The 23,317-nt window shown below is 37.2% G+C and overlaps 1 protein-coding gene across 37 annotated transcripts in view; it reads right to left on the reverse strand.

The window, feature by feature from the left end:
* LOC113034636 (neurexin-1a) overlaps positions 1–23,317 on the reverse strand; it is a 261,169-nt gene that overhangs the window by 219,397 nt on the left and 18,455 nt on the right. For 15 of the 37 annotated variants that reach the window (XM_080287803.1, XM_080287785.1, XM_080287782.1 and 12 more), the window contains exons 3-4: positions 21,136–21,153; positions 19,802–19,831 (exon numbers count right to left, since the gene is read on the reverse strand). The exons of 9 other annotated variants lie outside the window; for them this stretch is intronic. In XM_080287803.1, the coding sequence (XP_080143929.1) occupies positions 19,802–19,831; positions 21,136–21,153 (48 nt within the window). Of the gene's footprint in view, positions 1–18,570; positions 18,619–19,801; positions 19,832–21,135; positions 21,154–23,317 lie in introns of all 37 variants that reach the window. 13 more of the 37 variants (XM_080287777.1, XM_080287776.1, XM_080287779.1 and 10 more) reach the window with 1 other exon arrangement.

Raw genomic sequence — 23,317 nt, forward strand, 5'->3', positions numbered from 1 at the left:
CCTTGAGATTGGATCTTAATTTGAAATTGTTCTTAAACATATTCATTGACTGTATAAACATACAATAAATGGTTGTTTAATATGGAAACCCTTAACAAATTTCTTTCTTTGTTATTTTGTTGGATGTCTTTGTGCTATTCATTGTGCACCGACACTGTCAAAAACCTACAATCTTATTGAGTCATCTTTATCAGAGTTTTACAAGAAATCTGGGCCAAATAACTTTTGGTCAGTTGCTGAATCCGTCAGCGATCTACTTCACAGTAAAACCTCAAAATGATCCACAATTTGGTTGTGTGTTCTTTATCAAACAGCCAAACACACTGGTGTCAGTCCACTTTCATTACAGTCCAATGGCTCTCTGATGCAGCTTGCATTAAATTTAATTGTCTAACACTCCCCTGTAGAGTAGCCACTAGCATGGCACCCTATTATGGGAACTCTGTAATTGAAAATGATGCTTATCATCAGCTAATTAACGACAATATTGTCACTGCAAGGAAATCATAATCCAAACATTTTGACATTTTTGTGTCACCAGTGGAGAATTACTTGTGGCAAATAATTTATAAACCCTAACGTCACTTTAAAAAAAAAAAAATCCTCAAGAACTTTAGTTCCCAATAATCCCACAGTGCATCAGTCCTGAGACAATGAACAGTGCGGACTCTGAGGCCCTCGGCGTATATACTGGTCCCAGAGCAGTAGGAGCACCAGCATCTTGTCATTTAAATCTAAGCTACTCCAGCTCCACTGACAATGAGAAATGGATTTAATAGCCAGAGAACAGCTTGTCAGCAGTCTGAAAAACCACAATGTTAGGAGACTTGTTTTTACCCATCTGAAGATCCCTAGGGTGCTGCAGTGGGAGGGATACTGGAAAGATTGGAAAACAGTGATGTCAACATAAATAGCATTTAGTTTCTTGCTTATCTTGTTTGGTCTGTTGTTGTATGTTCTTGATTTGTTTTGTAATGCATGACTATGAGGGGTCCTATGACATGAATGAGTCTTTGTGTAAAATTGTGCAGATGGGTTACGTGTATCATGACAGAGAACACAGATGCTGCACGTATATAGTAAATTAAAGTCTTTGGGCTGTTTGCTGTTGATAATGTGTTATATTGCAGCTAATTACTTCACTGTTCCAAGTGTGTAATGAAATGACTCACTGAGGTAGAATTTGATTATATTTAAAAGCTGACAAAATGACAATGATGCCGCCTTGCCAACATTTAAAGCCAAACGCACCGTACCTCTGAAATAAGCATGCCATTTCACAACAAAGTACTCAGGCCTTTCACACAAATAAGAGTGAAAAGGAAAGATGGAGCACAGATGCATGAAATCCTGCCTTTTAGAGGATAAATGTCAATTTTCTAGCCAATGCAATGTTTCTTTTCTCTTTTTTCAAGGAGTACTTGGAAATAATTTCGCTGATAATCTGCCTCAAGGTAGGCTCAAGGCTCATGCATTGCTGTACCTGTATAAGAAGATATTTACACCGTGTCTATACTGGAGGCGTAATGCGAGCAGCATGTTATCAGAGCAGCAGCAGCTGCTTCGGTGCTCTGTCTGCGTTTACACAGGATGCTTTCAGACGCAGTACTGAATTGTAGGTCACCCATGTTTTAAAAGCACTCAGAGCCCAATACACATTCACTGTAGTTACACACGTAAAATGCAGGAAAATAGACTTGGAGTGTAAAAATACACTTTGGGTCACGCTTAGAGGCACAGAGTGGGAGTGAAATGCTGAATGTGTATAGGGCCAACTTGATTAAAAGAGAAGTATTTCTGTTCCCTCAGATAGTTGACTAAAAGATTTTCTCTGTAGACATACCATCAGGTGGAACAGGAAGCCAATCAGGACTCCGTCAGGTTTATCGCAGCTTTACTGGACCCGAGGTGAAACAGCATTTGAGGATTCTCTACTTTTGTTACAAGAAGCTTCATGTAGTGTTGTGCTGCAAAACTTTCCATCAAAGCAGCTTTAAGATGCAGCAATGTGAGCAAGGTAGGTCTGTGGCTCTCTAAGCCATTATTGTGTGGAGCCCTATCTAGCTGTCGTCTCTCTAGGGGAACAGTAGGCAGCTCAGGGGCGTGTTGTTATATTTCACACTTAATGATGTGCAAGGCATCCTTAGCTCTTATCTGCAAGCCTATTTTAGTCACTGACATAGCCTCTGAATTACACCTTAACAGCAAATGCAGCTCTTACTCTGTTAAATGCTACATGCATTATTCTCTTAGAAACATGACAATGACAATCACAGATAATGATGCAAATATAACTCAACCAATTTAAGACATTCAGTCAATACCTACACAAATATGTGATGAATGTTTTGACACCAACTTTCATTTTTTAAACTTTCTACTTATTATGTTGTTTATAATGTTTAAATATTTACAATTTTCCAGGATGTTTTTACATCATGTGCATATATCTGCACATTATAGGTTTAGCCCCTTGAACTCCACGCAGAATAGCAACAATATTACTAAATTTATTTTAAAGTTATGTTTCTTTTTGTGTTCTAGCACAGTGTATTACACTATATGAAAATATATTTTCACACATTGCTTGGGGTTCCTAACATATACCGTAATTATCAAACCATTTGTGCTATTGTGCATAAATTACTTTCACTTTTTCTTGGATGTACATGCAAGAATGTTTAATACATGACATGACCGGCCTCTTATTTATTTAGTCATTGGTTTATTATATATATTTATTACCAATCAGGCCAAGTGATCTTCAAATATGGTCATACTTTTATTACTTCTATTTCAAAGACAGAAAACATGTAAAACTAAAGACATATTCTGACTTGATGTAGCATCATCATTTATAATTTAACAATTGAAAACAAAACAGTGTAGCTACAGTATTTCAAATGTATATAGAGCTATACTAGCATTTGCACAAACTGCATTGATCATTGTTCAGTAGGGCATTAGTTTAATCAGATATGCAAGATCTACATTAACTTGCTAACTAAAAACTTGATTTATGCAGGAATAAATTATTGTCTGTTTATACTTAACATGGGGAGAAGACTGACAGAGAATGTGAAAGGGAGATTTTTTTTTAACATTACCCTGGCTTTCTGTGGTTTTGCAGACAACTTGTATTAAACTTTGCTTTTTAATTTCCTGTGGGTGAAGTGAACATCCTGAAAGCCAGATATTAATTTAGCACGCAGGAAAAATGTGTATGATCTCAATTATGCTAGGCTAGGATGGCCCTGTGACACACCCTCACTATGTCATAGTATTTTTACGTGAAATCTTGCCTGTGATTACAAAACCGCAGTGAAACTAACATGCACTAACTGCAGCGCTTGTCGAGCACTCTACACTTCAGAACAATGCCGAAAAAAAACATTTTTAGCAGAGCTCAGGGATAATGATTTCCCACATAATAGAAGAAATATGATAAACATCAGTGTACAATCTGCTGCACTCAGAGCAAAGTAAGTGTTTGTCACACAAAAGTCGGTCTATGAGAGATTAAAGTGCTACCTGAAATAATGGATTTTCAATGATTAGCCTTGCTTGTTTCTGGATAATCTCAAAGTTGATGCCATCCACAAATGCTATTTTACTTTTCAGGGTAAATTTAAAGACTTGCTGTGTTGCTACTTTGAGTCCCAGTAATGTGAAAATCTAGTCCCATAAACTCAAAATGATAAAGTCCAAGGATAAATAACAACTGACTGTGAACAAAACTGAAAAGTAATGGTGTAGCATGGGTTTATTCAGACAACCACTTTAATCTTTGGGAGCTTTAGCACGTTCATGAGAACATGGACATTTTGGCAGCTCCCCTGTGACCTTCACAGGGAGTGAATTACTACAGCAAGGCCATCTAAAGCAATCCTACTACAACAGCACAGCGTATCAAGAAACATGAGCAATATTAAGCATTAATAAAAGGTAAAATTGGTCAGTTCTATTTAAAACTATTAAAAAAAAAACTTGATTTAAGCTCTTATTTTTCTAGTCTTTTGTTGCAATGTACAGACATACAACTGAGATTGTGTAATATAATCCTTCCTTCATAGCTTAATTGTTGTGGGAAATTTCAGCCTGTACAAACGCACTTATCACTAAAACTGAGATCACAAAGAAACGTGATAGGTTATTAGTGCACTAAAGGGAATAACTCCAAATGAAACCACGAGTTTATTCTATAATTTATGAGAGGTGTGAATGCCACTAGAGGGAAACCAACAGTTTTAACTCATAAAGACACAGCTTCTATAATGTGATACACTTGTTGCTCTCCATTCGTTTAATAAAAGAGAAGGCAAATACTTTTAGATTTTCACCCTAACACTTCAAAAACAATATAATAAAGTATACTATAATATACAAAATAATAAAATAAATATATAGGATTGAACCTTTAGTTTGTAGCAAGGAGGTCATGCATTAATATAATCTGAGTTCAACAGTCTTGGGTCCAGTCATCCTTAAAAGTCAGAAGTGTTTTTTATTTTTGTGTACATACAAGTACGATCCATGCTTACTTCTGACTGTAGAATAATAATAATAATAATAATAATAATAATAATAATAATAATAATGATGATGATGATGATGATGATGATGATAAGAAGAAGAAGAAGAAGCTTTGTCTGTACGTTTTTTTCTCTTAAACTATTAACTCATTCACTGCCAGCCATTTTCAAATCAGGTAACTCCCCACTGCCAGGGTTTTTGAGCATTTTTACTCATTTTTGAAGAGCCACAGAAAACTGTGTGTTATGATCATATAAACGCTGAACCTACCAAAATGAAGAACAGACTCTCTTCTTTCATCCAAAAAAAAAAAGCTTGTTTCTACCATTTTCCATTCTCTAGTAATCAGCTGTAGAAGAGAGGTGGGTTCCACCAAAAATGCCTGTTTTGACCAAAAAAAGGGAGAAAACTAGCTTTTTGTGAAAAATACATTTCAAGCAGAAAAGTGCCTTTGACACTAATATTTCTTGCTTTGTGACACCTCTAACATATAAAATAGTTTTTCACTTCTATAAAACAGAAATAACACTGAGAAAGGTTATGTTTTATCAAAACAATTTATTTACAAATATATGAAAAAATAAAATTCACTGACAAGCTGCCCGAGGTTGTATTCTGGCCCCTCCCATTGAAAAACGTAATTGACGTCTATAGACGTCAATGGCAGTGAATGAGTTAAGAGATGCAGGATCCATATACGTGCAAATAACGCCAGTTTTTGAAATTTACGCACCTATAACACCTTCTCAAAGTATCTAATTTTTCAATTTCACAACAATAACTTCTAGTTAATATATACAGAAAACTGGGCATGATATATTATGGTGCCAAGACATGCCTAGAAACCACCTAGCAATGGTTAAATGACTTATTTTTAGCATATAAACAACTTTTACCACTTCCATTTTTTTTTTACTATATTCAGTTTACATATGTTTGCCAACAGCACAAAAAGGTCAAACAATATTGTACCATGGACATGTACTAATCTGTATAATGCTCGAAATGCTAATGCTAAAGCCATGTGATTTTTTTTTAAAACGAAGTGATCATTCTATTTTTCAAGCATGCAAATGTATATTTACAATCACTTTCACTGTGAGGTTTCAGGAAAAGAGGACAGATCTAATTACAGGGAAAACAATAAATTAAAAAAATAAAATAAAAACAAGTCAGCTGATATAAAATGTATTTTTCTGTTCCTTTAAGGCCCAATTTTATGAGCTACATTCATTGCTGAGTATCATCATGCTCCTCTTAACTTTCTAAAACAAAAATGAAATGAAAAACAGGAGTAGTGATGCCATTTTGATGTTTCTCTGAGATGGCTCTCATCCACAAACCAAATAAAAATGCACTGATAACTAGACTCTCATTGATAGAGCTGGATCAAGTGCAGCCGTGTAAACTCTCTCTCTCTCTTTGTCTCTCTGAGGACATGTGGGCAAAGCACAGGTGATTTGAATCCAAGAACCACACAGGGGAAAAAAGGCATAGCAGGAAATGAAAGAGAAGGGCAAATGAATAGCACAGAAGCAAATGCATGTACTTTCCCCCAAGTGAAAAGCATTACTTAGACAAGCATCAGCAGTAAAAGCAAAAAAAGATATTTCTGAACATAGTAATCATTCAACGCTACTTTGTTACAAAGCTCTGAGAGAGTATTTAAAGACATTACAGAACTGAATAATTACTTAAATGGTCTGAAATGTCTAAATAGGAATAAAAAAAAGTGTAAACATGTTTTAAACAACATGTCTTCATTACATGCCATTAAGAAGTAAGATTATTGTGATTATTTTTTTGGCTTTATGACATAAATGCCAAAGTAAAAGATAGATATTTTGTATAAGTTGCTCATTTCCTGAACACTATGAATAAATATTAAATCGTATATTTACAGTTCATTCTAGTGTTTTACTTGGAAATGCAGTGTAACAGAGAAAGGTTGCGGAATATTTTCTGAGGTAGTTCATTAATTTTATCTCATCCATAAATGTTTCAATATAATTAATGACCAATAATATTGCTTTAAATTGAATTTACGATAACAAAATTAATTGGAATGAAAAACCCCAGCACTCTCTCATTAATGAAGAGTTGCTTTGTTAATATGACCAAAAGTAACCCCGTTCTAGCTTACCTTTTAGCAGTCAATTAGCACTGATCATCATATATGCATGTGCAGTCTTTAACGGCATTCTCAACGGAAGTCATTATTCTGATCCTCCATCACAAAACCACAAGTGGCTAACTATCAGGTATGAATGGAAATTAGGTTGCATGGCAGCAACAAAGAAAAAAGAAATCAGAGGTTTGCCTAACAGGAAACATTTGTCTAAAAGTCACTCTCCTCCAGCTGAAAGCATAAGCAAACTATAATGATTGATCGCAGCACATTGTGTCCATTAAAATTCATGACACTTGTAATCTGAGCTTCACTGGAGTGGCATAGATATAGGACTTTGTTTATAATTATACAAGGGACATGAGCAACTTGTTCAACAAAGATGGGGTACTCAGAAACGGAGGTTAATGAGAAACTGCTTCACTATGATGGTAAAAAGTGTTCCATTGTGCTCATTACACTGCCATGCACGTTTCTTTTTTGAATGGGGAGAAAATCTTACAGATTTTGAAGACAAAGCACAAAAAGAGAAAGGAAATATTTTATATTTATCAAAAGGGAATACAATTCTCCCTCTAAAGAATGGTTTTGTCCCTCGGGACATGTTGGTCTTGAGCATAATGACTCTCAGTGTAGACCTTCTGAGACAAATTGCCACTGACCCCCATGGATTTTCCAGGGCACACTCAATTGGAAATGGACTATTCAATTTCCCACAGGGAGCCTTGCCATTTCCTTGCAATGCATCACTGAAAAGGCATCTACTTTCGGTTTGGTCAGCTAGACAAAAATATTCAGCCAATGTTGTAACAATCACGCGAAATCTCTCGAGTCCTAATTAAAGTTTACATTTTATTCATTAATTAAACGAATAAATAATTGAAAGAAGGCAGATCTGTTTAGCTTTAAAGAGACCTTTAAAGAGCCTCCTCAGGAAAATGTATATAATGTAATGATGGCCAGTGTTGGTCAAGTTACTTGAAAAAAGTAATCAGTAACTAATTACGGATTACTCCCCCCCAAAAAGTAATCACATTACTTTACTGATTACTTATTTCCAAAAGTAATTAGTTACTTAGTTACTTTTTAAAACATGATTTATCCCCTATTGCTATTGCTTTATAGGTGATAAAGCGATAGATCTTTCAGCCCAATTCTACTTTTTCTGCATAATCCATCATACAAAATGTAATCAAATGGAAAAGTCTCTTTTTAAAACTTGTTTTATTAGTTTTAATCTTTTAACTTTATGCATCAAGCAAAAATTAAATTATATGCAACATTCTCTGACTGGAAGAAATTTGTTTAACATTTAAACCTATTTTCTGCACATTCTAGCACATAAAATTAAATAGGTTTTTGTGTTTACACTCAGTCTTTCAAATAAATGCAAGTGAAACACAGCAGAAAATAAATAAAATCAAAGACTCAGTGGTCCTGTTGCTCTATTTTCACCTGTTTAGCAGGAGTGGGCCAGGCGGATGTTTGCGCTGGTGCGGTCAGTGGAAGATTCTGTGGCAGCGCACTCGGTGCTTGCTCGGAGGTTTAGGGGGTTTTTTCGCTGTAAAAATAAGTTTTCTTCCCACGCAGTGAGCAGAGGATGCTAATGTTTTTGTCACTTTTTACGGAATCAAACTCAAAATAAGGTCAGTACTTCCACGCGTTAAACGCTGCACGGTCATACTCTCCCGCACTCCTGCACACAGCTGTTGCCACGAACGTCGCACTCACGTCATTGTCATGAGACACTCTCGCAAAAAAATCACGGCTTTAGTAACACAGTAACGCAGTAACGCAGCGTGCTTACGGGAAAGTAACAGTAATCTAATGAGCTTTTTTGCAATAGTAACTTGTAACGCATTATTAGCAATTATACAAACTAGTACACAGCAGCATCAGCAAAGGCAAACGTCACAGTCAATGGATGTCCTAGTGTACAATATAGTTATTGAAACTAGTGACGGGGGTGGGATCATCTATAAGATAACAGTGCCATGACGGCAGAGAGAAGACTCCTGTACTCTGGGTGACAGCATTACAACAAGCAATTCTTAAGCCTATAAGAGTTATGTTTATGTGATCATTACTCAACCTAAAAAGAGTTCAAACTAGTTTTCTTGGTTTCAAGCTAGTTGTATTTATGATGTCACAAACTTGCTCACAGTAGGTGAAAAGGAGGGAGTCCACATAAAAAGTTTACTTAAATGAAAGATTATTTTAGTGATAAGGCCATCACTTTCATGCGTGTGGGGGGTTCTTTTTTTATTTAAATGTAATAATCATTCATATAAACCAACTACCAGATGTGGTGTTGGTTAAATGTATGTCAATGATCAGATCTTGACACAAAACTCTCATTATCAGGGATTGGCCATCACATCTGTGTTTATTTCCATAGATATCATACTTTAAATGACTATAATGCCAATGGAAAGAGAATACATGTACATTTATCTTAGAAAAACACACGAATATGTCATTCTGTAAGAGTGATTCTATATAAGTGAGTCATCCTTTGTCTCTAACACATCTGGAAGGAAACATTCAGGGTTTAAAGTGTAAAAAGGAGAAGATGAATGAAGTGTTGGGGGTGGGGTAGCAATCTCTTTGAAGGTGGCTAAACCAATGGTTTATGCTATCATAAATCACCTACACAAAGCAGCACCACAGTACAACACATTACTCTATAAACTTGTAGAACTTTAGCAGGTCTCATTTCACAGTACCTACTGCAAGGATAAATGTAATTTTAAACCATTTACAGTACATTCTAACAACACTTGGCAACGTTCCATCAGTGAAGGCCAGTAATAAGCCCATCATCCAAGATCTAAAGGCTAAAATACAACTAAACAAGCCACCATGCAAAGGATGCATTTCAAAGTCTACAGCTGAAGTATAGGTATCTACCTTTAATCTATTTTCTGCTACGATTCATCCACTTCCTTCTGGGGGCCAAGAAATAGAGTTTTTCATCACTACAGTCTCTCACCGGCATCGACCAGCGTTATTGATCGGGAGCAGATCTCCTTCCACTCTACCTGGGGAGCCAGATGAGCCTTGTCCATATTGATCCAACCTTTTTATTTTACATTCTATGTCACCCTTTCTTTAGGTCAGGGAAATTTATGCTTGTCATTTTTTATAGTAAATATTTGTTGGGAAACGTACTGATAACTATTATTTCAAAGTCTACTTTGGGATTTTGTTATGATTCACGATCAGCATGAGCCGTGAGAAAATGCTCCGACGTTCCAATTCCGTGACTTGAAGACAAGCTACTGCTTGTCTGTCAGCAAATCAGGTAAGCAGGTCTGATGTATGGAAGTATTATATATCCTCAAAATAATAAAATGGAATTTTCTTTAAAAGGAAGACATCCTTCTTCAATTTCTTTCCTTGATCATTATATTTTTCAAATGCTATGAAAGTCTCATGTCTCTATTTTCCAATCTCACTTTGTCACACTTCTTCTTTTCATATAGTAGCCCTCTCGCATTGCCCATTTTCTTGTGCTCATTCTCTATGCCTGCTTTAGGTCCTTTACTCTTCCTCTTCCAACCTTCCCTCCAGGAAGAGAATCTGTGGTAATGTACTAATCTGTGGAGCTTTAGTGCACTGTTGCCAATCTGCCATGTCAAGATACACAAATCTCACTTGAGGCAATTATAGGCCTTTTTCTCTGTAGTGCAAAGTCAGTTTCCCCAACTTGGTTACTGTGAAAACCATTTCTGTGACGCATCAAGTGCAATTATCTTGGTTTTAACAAACACAGATGACCGTTGGTGTATATAATAGGTAAACTAGACAGTCCAGACAGTCTAGACAGTTAAATTTGAATGCAAAAATAAGCTCTAAGTGTAGAGAACACAGTATATACAAAATCTAAGTGTAACAACGTAACTAGTCCCTTTAAATTCATGAAGAAAATGAAAGAAAATTGTTTACATCGTTACATTTTAGTTCACACGCGTTTACTAACAGCTATACCTAGCATCCGCATTAATTAACATCACAGTCAATAATAGATGCACCTTACTAACAAAGTGTGGCTTTAAACTTAATTACAGTTACAGTGGGGCAAAAAAGTATTTAGTCAGCCACCGATTGTGCAAGTTCCCCCACTTAAAATGATGACAGAGGTCAGTAATTTGCACCAGAGGTACACTTCAACTGTGAGAGACAGAATGTGAAAAAAAAAAAAATCCATGAATTCACATGGTAGGATTTGTAAAGAATTTATTCGTAAATTAGGGTGGAAAATAAGTATTTGGTCACCTCAAACAAGGAAAATCTCTGGCTCTCACAGACCTGTAACGTCTTCTGTAAGAAGCTTTTCTGTCCCCCACTCGTTACCTGTATGAATGGCACCTGTTTGAACTCATCATCTGTATAAAAGACACCTGTCCACAGCCTCAAACAGTCAGACTCCAAACTCCGCCATGGCCAAGACCAAAGAGCTTTCGAAGGACACCAGGAAAAGTATTGTAGACCTGCACCAGACTGGGAAGAGTGAATCTACAATAGGCAAGCAGCTTGGTGTGAAAAAATCAACTGTGGGAGCAATCATCAGAAAATGGAAGACATACAAGACCACTGATAATCTCCCTCGATCTGGGGCTCCACGCAAGATCTCATCCCGTGGGGTCAAAATGATCATGAGAACGGTGAGCAAAGATCCCAGAACCACACGGGGGGACCTGGTGAATGACCTGCAGAGAGCTGGGACCAAAGTAACAAAGGTCACCATCAGTAACACACTACAACGGCAGGGAATCAAATCCCGCAGTGCCAGACGTGTTCCGCTGCTGAAGCCAGTGCATGTCCAGGCCCGTCTGAAGTTTGCCAGAGAGCACATGGATGATACAGCAGAGGATTGGGAGAATGTCATGTGGTCAGATGAAACCAAAGTAGAACTTTTTGGTATAAACTCAACTCGTCGTGTTTGGAGGAAGAAGAATACTGAGTTGCATCCCAAGAACACCATACCTACTGTGAAGCATGGGGATGGAAACATCATGCTATGGGGCTGTTTTTCTGCCAAGGGGACAGGACGACTGATCCGTGTTAAGGACAGAATGAATGGGGCCATGTATCGTGAGATTTTGAGCCAAAACCTCCTTCCATCAGTGAGAACTTTGAAGATGAAACGAGGCTGGGTCTTCCAACATGACAATGATCCAAAACACACCGCCCGGGCAACAAAGGAGTGGCTCCGTAAGAAGCATTTGAAAGTCCTGGAGTGGCCTAGCCAGTCTCCAGACCTCAACCCCATAGAAAATCTGTGGCGGGAGTTGAAAGTCCGTGTTGCTCGGCGACAGCCCCAAAACATCACTGCTCTCGAGAAGATCTGCATGGAGGAATGGGCCAAAATACCAGCTACTGTGTGTGCAAACCTGGTAAAGACCTATAGTAAACGTTTGACCTCTGTTATTGCCAACAAAGGTTATGTTACAAAGTATTGAGTTGTATTTTTGTTATTGACCAAATACTTATTTTCCACCCTGATTTACGAATAAATTCTTTACAAATCCTACCATGTGGATTCATGGATTTTTTTTCACATTCTGTCTCTCACAGTTGAAGTGTACCTCTGGTGCAAATTACTGACCTCTGTCATCATTTTAGGTGGGGGAACTTGCACAATCGGTGGCTGACTAAATACTTTTTTGCCCCACTGTAAGTGAGAGAGACTGCAGATATAGCAGGCAGATGTGGATGGTTTTACTTTTACAAGAATGTATTTATTAAATTATTATTATTATTATTATTATTATGTTTTTTGTCTACTGCCCATTACCTCTAATTTTAAAATGTATGCAATGTAGTAGTTATTGTTTTCTTAACTGACTGTCCATCCGACCGTCCATTCCCTTCTCTGTCCCAGCTGCCACAGGGCAAGAGGCAGGGTACACTCCGGACAGGTAGTCAGTCTGTGACAGGGCTAGCACGGAGAGACAGACAACCATTCTCCTTTAAATTCAAACCTATAGGCAATTGTAATCACCGGCTAACCTAACCGCACTAGGCAAGGCAAGGCAAGTTTATGTGTATAGCACAATTCAACAACAAGGTGATTCAAAGTGCTTTCCACTAACTGCATGTGTTGGAATCGTGGGAGGAAGCGGGAGTAGACGGAGAGACCCAACGAAAATACAGGGAAAACATGCAAAGTCCACACACTAAGGCCTCATCCAGATGGTGGTTTTGAACCCAGGATCTTTTTGCTGTGAGGCATCAGTGCTAACAATTAGCACTGTAAACTTTTCCCCATTGTTTATTGGAGGATTTTACCTAATTATTTCTAAGATGACCCGGTCATTTACATACAGCACAGTATTTGTTCTGTGAATCTCTAATCCAGGAACATCACCTGCTTGTGCAAAAAAAAAAGAAAAAAAACACACATAGGTATACTGTCATAGCTTACTAATGAATTATTATGATGACACTTAACTCATTTAGCTCACCCTCGCGCTAGCATTAATCATGTTTTCACACTGTTGTTATGAGGAAACTTGAGTGATGACACTGTATGTGTGAAAATAGTTTTGACAGAATTCCAGTTACATCCTCTTGACTCAGTGCATATACAGTACATGCTGCCACTTTATGCTGTCTCTGCAGTGGTCACTCACTTCTTTTTCCACAGAACAGTTGCGCACGTGGGTCGTCAGCCCCCAGGGCTCTTTTGCCTGCAGCTACTAGAACCCTCAACCAAGTGTGCTTCCTCTTATAGTTTATTTACTGTGCTAGTGGATAAGCTTTGGAATCTGGGTTAGTCAGCAGGGATATTTGCTTGAGGTTAAAAAGTTAATGCTAAAACACTTAAGAAAATACATGAACAATGTTGCAGAAGCTGTATATTTTTTTTAAATGAGTACAGTGTAATACAGATATTCAGTTAATTAATTTCAAATGTGCATACTTTACATTGCCTGGAAGAAAGAGCTAGTGATTTGTATGCAGCATAAGCTTCAGTCAGGCTCTGACTGGGGTTTTCAGACCAGATGGTGATGTTATATATAAATGCCAAGACCTACAGACAAACATAGTTGAAAATTCTGAGTCAGCATCCCAAATAACACTTCCACTGACATTTCACATGATGAGAAATTACGATGACCACTTACTGTAAAGTGTTATTAACTCTAAGTGTGGCCTCCAGGAGAAGTATGAATCAAGACCTTCAGAAATTAACACTCAGGGCCACCTTTACTAAAGTATACCTGCTTTTCTTATTTTTGAAGTTAGTGTCTATTCACCAAGAAAAGAAAAGCTGCCACAGATACTGTATACCTAATGTCTAAGAAACTAATCCTGTCAGTAGAGCTAAAGGAATTTCACAGACACTCTTCCAGGTTTCATGTGAACTTACAAAGGCAACATCTGTTGTTGATTCAACACACACCGCATGATATTGTGTAACCTGTCAGATAAAGAAGGCACAAAAGTCTTGACAGTTTCTGCACTCTGACATGCTGCTCCATGTTATCTAAAAAGTATTTCTTACTTTCTATTGCAACACTGTCACACACATGGATTCTGATTGTAGCCACGATAAGAAAGTATATAGTGCATTAAATTGCCTTTGGTTCATAACGCTGAATATTATTGTTTTTCATCATGCCTGCCTTTCTTATGATTCCGTCAACACTATCATACATTATAACAAATACAAACTCAAGAACAAATGCTTACTTTATAGTTTGATGCATGATTATGAATATTTGTGTTCTCATCCCAAAATATCATGTCATACTGCCAAAGCTGCTTGTCAAAGCTGCTGGCATCTGACATGATGACAGCTAGGGGTAGCAGTGGCTTAAGATGCTGGTAGGGTTCCAACGAGATTTTCTGAGATTTGTATTTAGCATTTTGGTTTATTTTGTTATCTGCGTTTTAGTTTCAGTAAAACATAGATATGTGATTTCATTCAATAATCATTTATTTTTGCTTGCTTTTAGTGACTAATTGGAGTATGCACCAAAAACTAATGGTTATGGTTGCGCAGCAAATCGACCTGATTAGGTTTAGAAACAGATCATGGGTGAGGGCTAAAATATGCCCATTTTTAAGATTAAGCCTGTACATTGTAAATGATGCTTGAGGTATTCAGTATGTTTAAATGTGATGACTAGGTATCCTGAACAAGCATATATGTTTGTGTGGATGGGAGCTGGATTCATGTCACCATTAACATAACCTGGTAGACAAGCTATCCCGTTAGTGCTAACACAAATTAAGTGCGACGCATGCAATCTTAAATCTTCATTCTAGTTAAACTACAAGAGTACGTTATGTAGTTCCTTAAAACTGTGTTAAAAACAACATAAACAACATAGACTGTTTTGTATAAATTGCTAATGCTACCGAGTCATAGGCAGTTAAAGTGTTAAAGTCAATATGTGACCCACCTGCCACTACAAACTTCAATACAAAAACTAATAAATCACTTTTTATATTAATAAAATAATAATATAACTGTACAGACTTTGGGTAATTTCAAACTGAATTTCTGTTATTACTGCTGCTTACCTGCAGTACCTCGATGACCCACCAGGGTCCCCAGGACACATTTCAGGCATCACTGGAATAATATAATTGCAGCTATATCTAACTGATCTATACCTGTTCATTTATATGTGTGCTGTACAAATATGTTGACAATGGGCACATTTTGCCTGTCATCTCACAAAATTGACAACTTTCCTGTAAGGACAGAAGAAATGTGGAAGATATAACCATCCCAACCTCTAAGCAGGCCCTGATCAAAAAACAACAACAAACATATTCCACTCGTCCGCCTTGTTTTCACATGCTGCTACACTGGCCATTGTGATGCCAGAAGTAAAAATGACAGCCATGGTTAGGCAACGAAGGATTTCAAAATCCATTACAAAACATTTTATTATGATGGCTAAAGATTATTAAAAAATGAGTTGAGTTTGAGATGTGAGATTGATGCTACAAACGAATTTCTTAACCCTGTAAAGCCTAAATAATGAATTAATTCCTAGAAGATTCAACTTCTTTAAACTGGAGGGTTTATTGAAGCTTCTGACAAATTTCACAATAAAAAAAATAATTAAATAATAATTTTGCATATACTAGCTGTAATTTGTATCATGTTTCCGACTTTTCACTGGCCTGCGCTCGCGGTGTCCTCAACGATCCACACCCAAGTACACATCAGTTTGTCTCAGAGTCCCAACTTCTCTTTTCAGTACTGATGTCTCTCGTTCATACACACGTGCTTTTGAAATGCGCTCCTACACTCAAAACGTTCGTTTTAGGATTTTATGCATTTGGTAATTAAATAATTCCCAAACACAGCTGTCATTGAGGGAGCATAGCGATGCTGGGGTCTGTAAATTACATGCACGCCATTCCCAAGTCCACCTTAAACAGAGTTTTCTTGTGCACTCTGCATTTACACAAACACAGCATGGATACCCTCATACGAATGCAAGCTTTGACCTCTTCATATTTGATAATAGGCTCTTACAGCATTTGCAGCTATAGAAACTGTCAAACTCTCAATAATAACTCTAAATAAGCACTTGCGTTAAAATAAATGGATGGTTAAATTAAACAGAAAAATTGAGGCACCGTTTTTATTGACCTGAACACACTCTTATAGCACTATATGCTACTTTTAAGCTATATCTATTACTGGAAAATACTGATAATAATACAGATATTCTTTTATCAAATGTTCCTAGATTGCGAGATTAGATGGGATACTAGAATTGAATTTAGCTAATGCACCTCTCTAGCGTTTATGATGTTGGTTTTGACATGCGAAATCTCTGTCTTGAGTTTTTTCTGCCTCGTGTGGCTTTGTTCCATTTATGATTCACAGCATTTATCCAAAACACTTGCAAATCTTTGTTCAACTCTAAAGTCGTTGCTATTAATACCACCAAGCAATGGCCAACTTCACTGGGTGAGGACATGAATCATATCTACACTCTTAACTCCTGTAATTGCTGTGAAATTATCACTTTTGATAATTTGATATTCATCTTATAAGTCACCTCACATGTATCAAACAAAACACTATGAGGTGACTCCAAAAGTTACTATTTGAAGAAATGTGTCATCTTTACACGTCTATGACACTCAGTTAAAAGTCTGGGTGAGTCAGGCTTCTGTAATATAGTAGAGTATTTTAAATATCCATTTAATTTGACATTTAAAATGTAGCACAATATGTACAAGGCAGCTACCAGAGGGATTCGCTTTCTCACTTTACAGAAAACCTGTGGCGTGTGAACACTACAATGAGAAGAGACATTTCCATGTTCAGAAACTGAAAGCAATTACATTAGAAGTATACTAATTTAGAAATAGCACAGTTGTACCTGTAAGCCTGTCTGCACAGCCTGCAGTTTCTCTTAAGCTGCACATGGCAGTTTATTGTGATGAGTGCAATTAAATACCCTGGTGATTTGTAGGTCAGTGGTATTATGACTTATCCTACGGCATGCCCCGCTTGCTAGAGCTAGATGGAAACAAGGTTTCAGGAATCCGGTGGCAGTGTACCAGCTGAAAGCAGTGCACATTCACAAGCCCATTCTCAAAAGGCTACCCATGAAACAGGGTATAAAGCAGTTAACATGACACAGCAGCACCTTGGGAGGAAGGGGTGGGAGGGACAACATAATGCACAATATTCTCACAAGCTTATGGCAGACAGTGAATGCACTGTCGCTCTGTGCTCGTTCTTAGATTTACCACACAGCATGTAAAAGGATTGACTATGTTTCACACTGTACAACACGGGGGACAGCTAACCATGGCCCAAATTAGAAGCAGTGTTCCACGTATGGCAGATTTGTGCCTCATCAGCATTATCTCAATCTCTCCCCGTGGCTTTCCTTCTGCCACGTCCAAGCTGAGCGTGTGGTACAGTGTAATAAAACCAAAGCATCAGAAGCCTCATACTGTACACTATACACAATTCAAAGGGTTTTATTTTTGTGCAATCGACTAACCTTCTACATACGCAATTCCTTATATGTACATGCACATGATGCAATTTTCTTTTGCATAATTTTAGAAAAATGTTTTGAAGTCACCTACAGAGCTAGATTTATTATTAACCAAAAATGTAGTGAATATATGTTGCATGTATGTCAAATTTGTATGCATCCATCTTCAAAACCGAAAATAAAACACAAAGACTTACCTTAGCGGATGGAAAAATCAATGTCTGTATTTAGAATGGACAGTGGGTTTTATTTGTGTGGGTATGTGCGTCTAGTCTCCATAACATAATCTATACATTTTATTATGACGACTTAGTTGAAGGTTAAGTTAAGGCAAGTGGGGATTGTGGTTTGGCTTAAGGTAATTGTCCACAAATTTAATTTAAGCCAATGCAATATCTTTCCTTGTAATAAGAACATGGTGTGTTTGTGTGTGTATGTGTGTTTGGTCACAAATAGCACTGCAGCTTTAGTAGCATGGCATTTGATGGCACAAAATCCAACAACATAATTCCTCACACTGTGCGTCTAAAGGTCACTTGGAAGACTTACCTGTTTAGATGATGCTTCACAAGTACATGATAAGAGACAGCATTATCATGATATTTTTCTATTTGGTCTTAAGAAACAAAAATGTTACAAACTAATTTGCAAGGAATTTCTACAATCAGAACGAATGACACAGTCAATTTTAAGACAAAGGTCAAGCAAAAGCAAGAAAAAATGTATTTTCAGAATGCAAAAGGAAAGACTGATTGTCAAAATCAGTCTTTATTATGTTTCAATTGAGTTATAAAGTATTATTAAACATTATTTTCTAATTAGCAAACATTAAACTGCATTACACTGATGTAAGCTGAAGAGGACTTATATAGCTTCCAGCTTTACTTCAACTTGAAAGAATCAAAGTTTTACCTTGAATGCTCAGTAGGGACCTTAGAAGCCAAGCTTCCCCTCTCTGCCCTGAGGAGGAGAGTCAAATGGGAAAGATCAGAAGTCCACTTACCCCACAGGGAGAAGAGGTGAGGATCACAGCCAGGATGGGAGGCCCACAACACTATGATCAAGCCTCACCCACAACCCCAAAAATCATGATTTGAACAGAAAGCTTGTAGTTACCCCAGTGGTGGTGGTGGTGGTGTACTGGAACTACGACAGAAACTAGTGTGTTCATATGCCCATGTGAGACTTGTTTATGATCCCCATGCACAAGCAGAAAGGAACAAATGGCGCAGCTTAAAAGTGTGAACACGAAGCGAAAGTGGCACCTACCTTGAAAAGCTTTCATTAATGGTTGAAAAAGCAAGTTTCAAAAATGCCAATGACTTTATATACTTCATTCAGCATGAGTATATAATGTCACAAACATGGCTAGCTTAGTTCAATGAAAACTCAGAATTAAAAGGGTAGTACCTTTACTTTTACCTATGAAATTTGATGAAATGTCCATGAAGAAAGCATATTCCAGACAAAAAGGGAGAACAAAAGGAGAGGAGACACGAATAAGTGTCATGGTCACGTCGGAAAAGGACAGAGGACAGGAGCAAGAGGCTTGATGACTACAAATATGTGCAATCAGAAGAGAGGAAATGTGTAACTGTAATGGGAATAATGATGAAAAATAAAACCAAAACTTCTCATTCTATCTGTGCTACATAATAAAGATGTGCAGGATCACAAAAACAGAATGGACAGACTCTGTGCAGACAATCGCTACATGCATTACAGGAGCGAGGACAGATGAAGATTAGCTTAAAATTTCAGTAAGCCATTTACCACCACCATGCATTACATTCAAATGATGCTGATGGAAGTGTCTCGTTACTCTAACCACATTCCCAGTAAACAAAAGAACATGAAGTAAATTAGAATAATTAAAACGAAAGAAAGATGGAAACAAATGGCGACACAGCAGAGTCGTGAATAGAAAGCTAAATGAGCTTGAAAAGATGGGGAGGGAAAAAAAAGTCACTGAGAGAGTGAAAATTAGCCAGGTCAGTCAGTATAAGTGAATTGACAGCCCATATCTGAAGCTTCAAGCCTGGATGTTAAATAAGAGTTACAGGCACGCACACACACTTCTGAGCACAATGGGAGCAAGAGGGACAAATGGGGGAATCGCTGGAAAAAGGAACAGAGCTCATACCTTGGTCGCCCATCATCAGGTGTGCCAGACCTTAAAGGAAAACAAGAGCACAGTCAGCAGAGAACAAGGGATAATGGGAAGCTGTGTGACACTGACACGCAGGCATCTCTTTCAGAGCAGATGTCTGTGTTTCTTGAGGAGTGTGGATAGGGAAAAAGTGGGAAGGAGAGAAATAGGAGGATGCATAGACAGGGTCAGCAAGATGAGCATTTGGTCAACCGAAGCAGGTTGCAATGCATCATCATCATCCACTTACTAGATATAATTCAGAAATTTAAATTCAGGCTGATCTTTGTGCTCTAAGATCATCATTCCGCCTACCACCCTTAAAGAGCAATCGCTCGCTATTCAAATATAGACCTGCGTTCAGCTAATATTTGATTCATATTCAAACAAAATCATACGGGTAAAAAAGATGAAGATGTCTTCTGACGCAGTTTTCTGTTATAAATCGTGTGTTCTGCTTAGCCTTTCAGCTTCACATCTCAAATACTCATTTTAAAATTAATCTCAATACAAACAACATGACCAGCCTTGCTTAATAATAAGGAAGCTGTCATTGTGTTAAAAGTCTGCATGGAATAAATTAAGATGCCCTTTTCCTTTTTATTACAATATACTTACCAACAAGATTCAACCAAATAAATTTTGAGTTTTGATAACCACGAACAAAGATTTCAGTCAACAAAAATCTGCATTTACTTTATTAAATGTGCCTCTTTAATGAATTTATTAAAAAACATTTTTTTTAGCCAATATTGCGCTCAATAATTGCTTCAATCTTTCTTTTGTCAGTGTTTCTTAGAGTAATAATTTGGTGCTACTAGCCCGTACTAGTATCAGATCTGGTTCACATGGTCCTAAAGTAGACTATTGATTAAATGAGGCAATCAAAGCAGGCACAGAATTGCTGTACAAGTATTCACAGTTAACCCTCTGGGTAGGTCTTCAACTAAAAAGGATATCCAATTCCATTCTCCAAAACTACATATAAAAAAATCTAATCTTTGCAATCTCATGCAAAAAGAATCACTGTGATATGAGTAATAAATGGACATGCTAATATCAGTGCTTGTACCCATTTAAATAAGATATTTTACTGACCCTTTAACGCCCTTAGATCCGTTTAATATACATTTTTAAATGTCTTGGCTGTGAAGGCTATGGTGATGTTCGAGTATTGTTTAAATACCCAGAAATAACAGAGAAAATTTAATTAATCAGACTTACCACTCCAGTAACAGCGATACTGTTACCCTTATAAAACACTGAGAAGCCTTAGCCATAACAATGTGTTAGAAAAAAATAGAACCAGTTTCAATTACAATACCCACCTTCATTATAGTTGTCTTCTGGAAGCACAGACAGGCAAAGAGAAAAAGAGTAAGATATTCATTAAGCAGCATGCAGACTAGTACTGGCCATTGCATGTCATCACCATGCAAGGCATTAAACATCACATGCAAGTGACCTATTGTAACCCCTGCAGAGGAAACGCTAAAGCACGTACACGTGTTTTTGTCCGTGCATTGACCTGGAATACAGGACAGAGCTCTGAGTGAACTTTTGAACATTTGAAACGACTTCAAAGAATTTAATTCTATCAAGCAAGTCCATTATATTGAAACTTGAGGCGGTTTCATAGTGTTCTGTTAAGCTTGTTAAATACTTTTTTTATTTGACGTTTTTTTAAAATAATGAACTGCAACTTTTTGTATCAACAACTATTTACTCCAGCAGCTCAGTGAAATCTAGTTTGTTTTTCTTGACTGAAAAGCCGGTGCATGTGATGAAATACGCTGCAACAGAAAATAACCTAAATAAATTGAGCCGGCTGCGGTAAAGCAATGCCTCTGAGGTTTCCGAACCGGCAGTGGAGTCTCGTGTCACTTATTCAGGTGAATTGGTCACAGTAGTGAAGGCAATGACCAGTGACCACATACGGGCAATACAAAAGGAGATTGCCTCCCGGATGAAATTCTCCTAACACTAATTTTTGGCAAACAATGTGAGTTTTGTGGAAGTGAAAAAAACAAAACAAAAAACCCCAAAACTGACATGTGAAATTGGTCTCAAATGAAAGATATAGGTGAAGAAGTATATGCTAGCAAACTAATAGCAAACAAGTGCAGAAAACATGCTAACAGCAAGGAAATAAATGAGTTTAACAAAATGATTTGACTGGAAACATGCAAAAATAATCACGTAAGGATGCGTAAGGACCCACACATTTCCTATGAAAAGAATAATAATATATAATCAGTCAGCAGTACTATTCATCACTGATACATAGCAATAGTATTTAATATTTGATCATTAAAATGTAACACCAGACAGATACAAAAGGATCTAATAAATAAATATAGAAAATAAATAAATGTGATGAGAACACAGTTATTAGACTTTTAACTTTGGATTAAAAAAATTAACCAAAAATCATAAAAACACCAACATGCAATGTATATATATATATAGAAGACAAAGAAACATGGTTGTGTGATCAATCCAGTTACAATAACCATGCGACCAAATAGGGACTGCTGCTAAATAAACTCCTACCTCTTTAATATGGTTTCTTGCCCAGATTTATTTTGACCGAAACTTACCATCACCACTGGTTCCCATTCCAAATCAGACACCATGCACACAAAATCAATCCAAATTATCACAATTAAAGACTTCCCTCGTTGTATAATACGACCACATCAGTTTTGGTAAAAATTTAGATTGATTTCATTTGATGGAATTTGAAATATTTTTGATAATATGTATAACTCATACTAGAGCCTCATTTATCCTTGTCCTTCAGTACTGAACTGTGCATTTGCCTTACAATGGTTTAATTTTGTTTAAAATGTAGCCAGATGTGGATAAAACTTTCCAAATTTAAGAAAATACAGGACATTTAGATAAATGAGATTCTATAGGCCATTTTCAGAGGGGCCTTTTTGATCGGACCGTCGCAGGCTAAACACAGGTGTAATTAATCAAATTAATTATGGACCGGTTCCAACCAGATGGGCCAGAGCTCAAACAAATGGCTGAGGCGCACTAAATGGGGCCATCGTTTTATCAATTACATCTGTGTTTACTCCGCTGACATGTCACAGTGGCCTCTGTGAAAAGAGCCGATCTTTAAAAAATATACACGCATGCAGTATGTTGACAAGAAACGTTGCTTGAAAATGAGAAGCAGGCTGCTGAAAAAAAGCATTCTGACAAGGCAAGCATGAAGCTGCATGAGAAAAGTGAAAGAAACAAGAACACTGGCTGATGTCAAGACCCCAAAGACCAACATTGACTGAAACATTTTGCCACAATAACTAACAGGTAACTAATAATTGACTCACTGCGGTGTGCAATACAGTGATAGCAGTCTTTGTTGTATTACATTTAAATTCGGTGAGTGATCTATGCAGGAGGACTGCTTATTTGATAGCTTGTGAAAGATTGTGCAGCCTGTGGGGTTACTGCACAATTAACACTATTATAGTGATTCCCTTCCTCTAATGATGA

The sequence above is a fragment of the Astatotilapia calliptera genome, chromosome 13 (assembly GCF_964374335.1).
Source record: "Astatotilapia calliptera chromosome 13, fAstCal68.1, whole genome shotgun sequence".
In the NCBI taxonomy this organism is placed as follows: Eukaryota; Metazoa; Chordata; class Actinopteri; order Cichliformes; family Cichlidae; genus Astatotilapia; species Astatotilapia calliptera.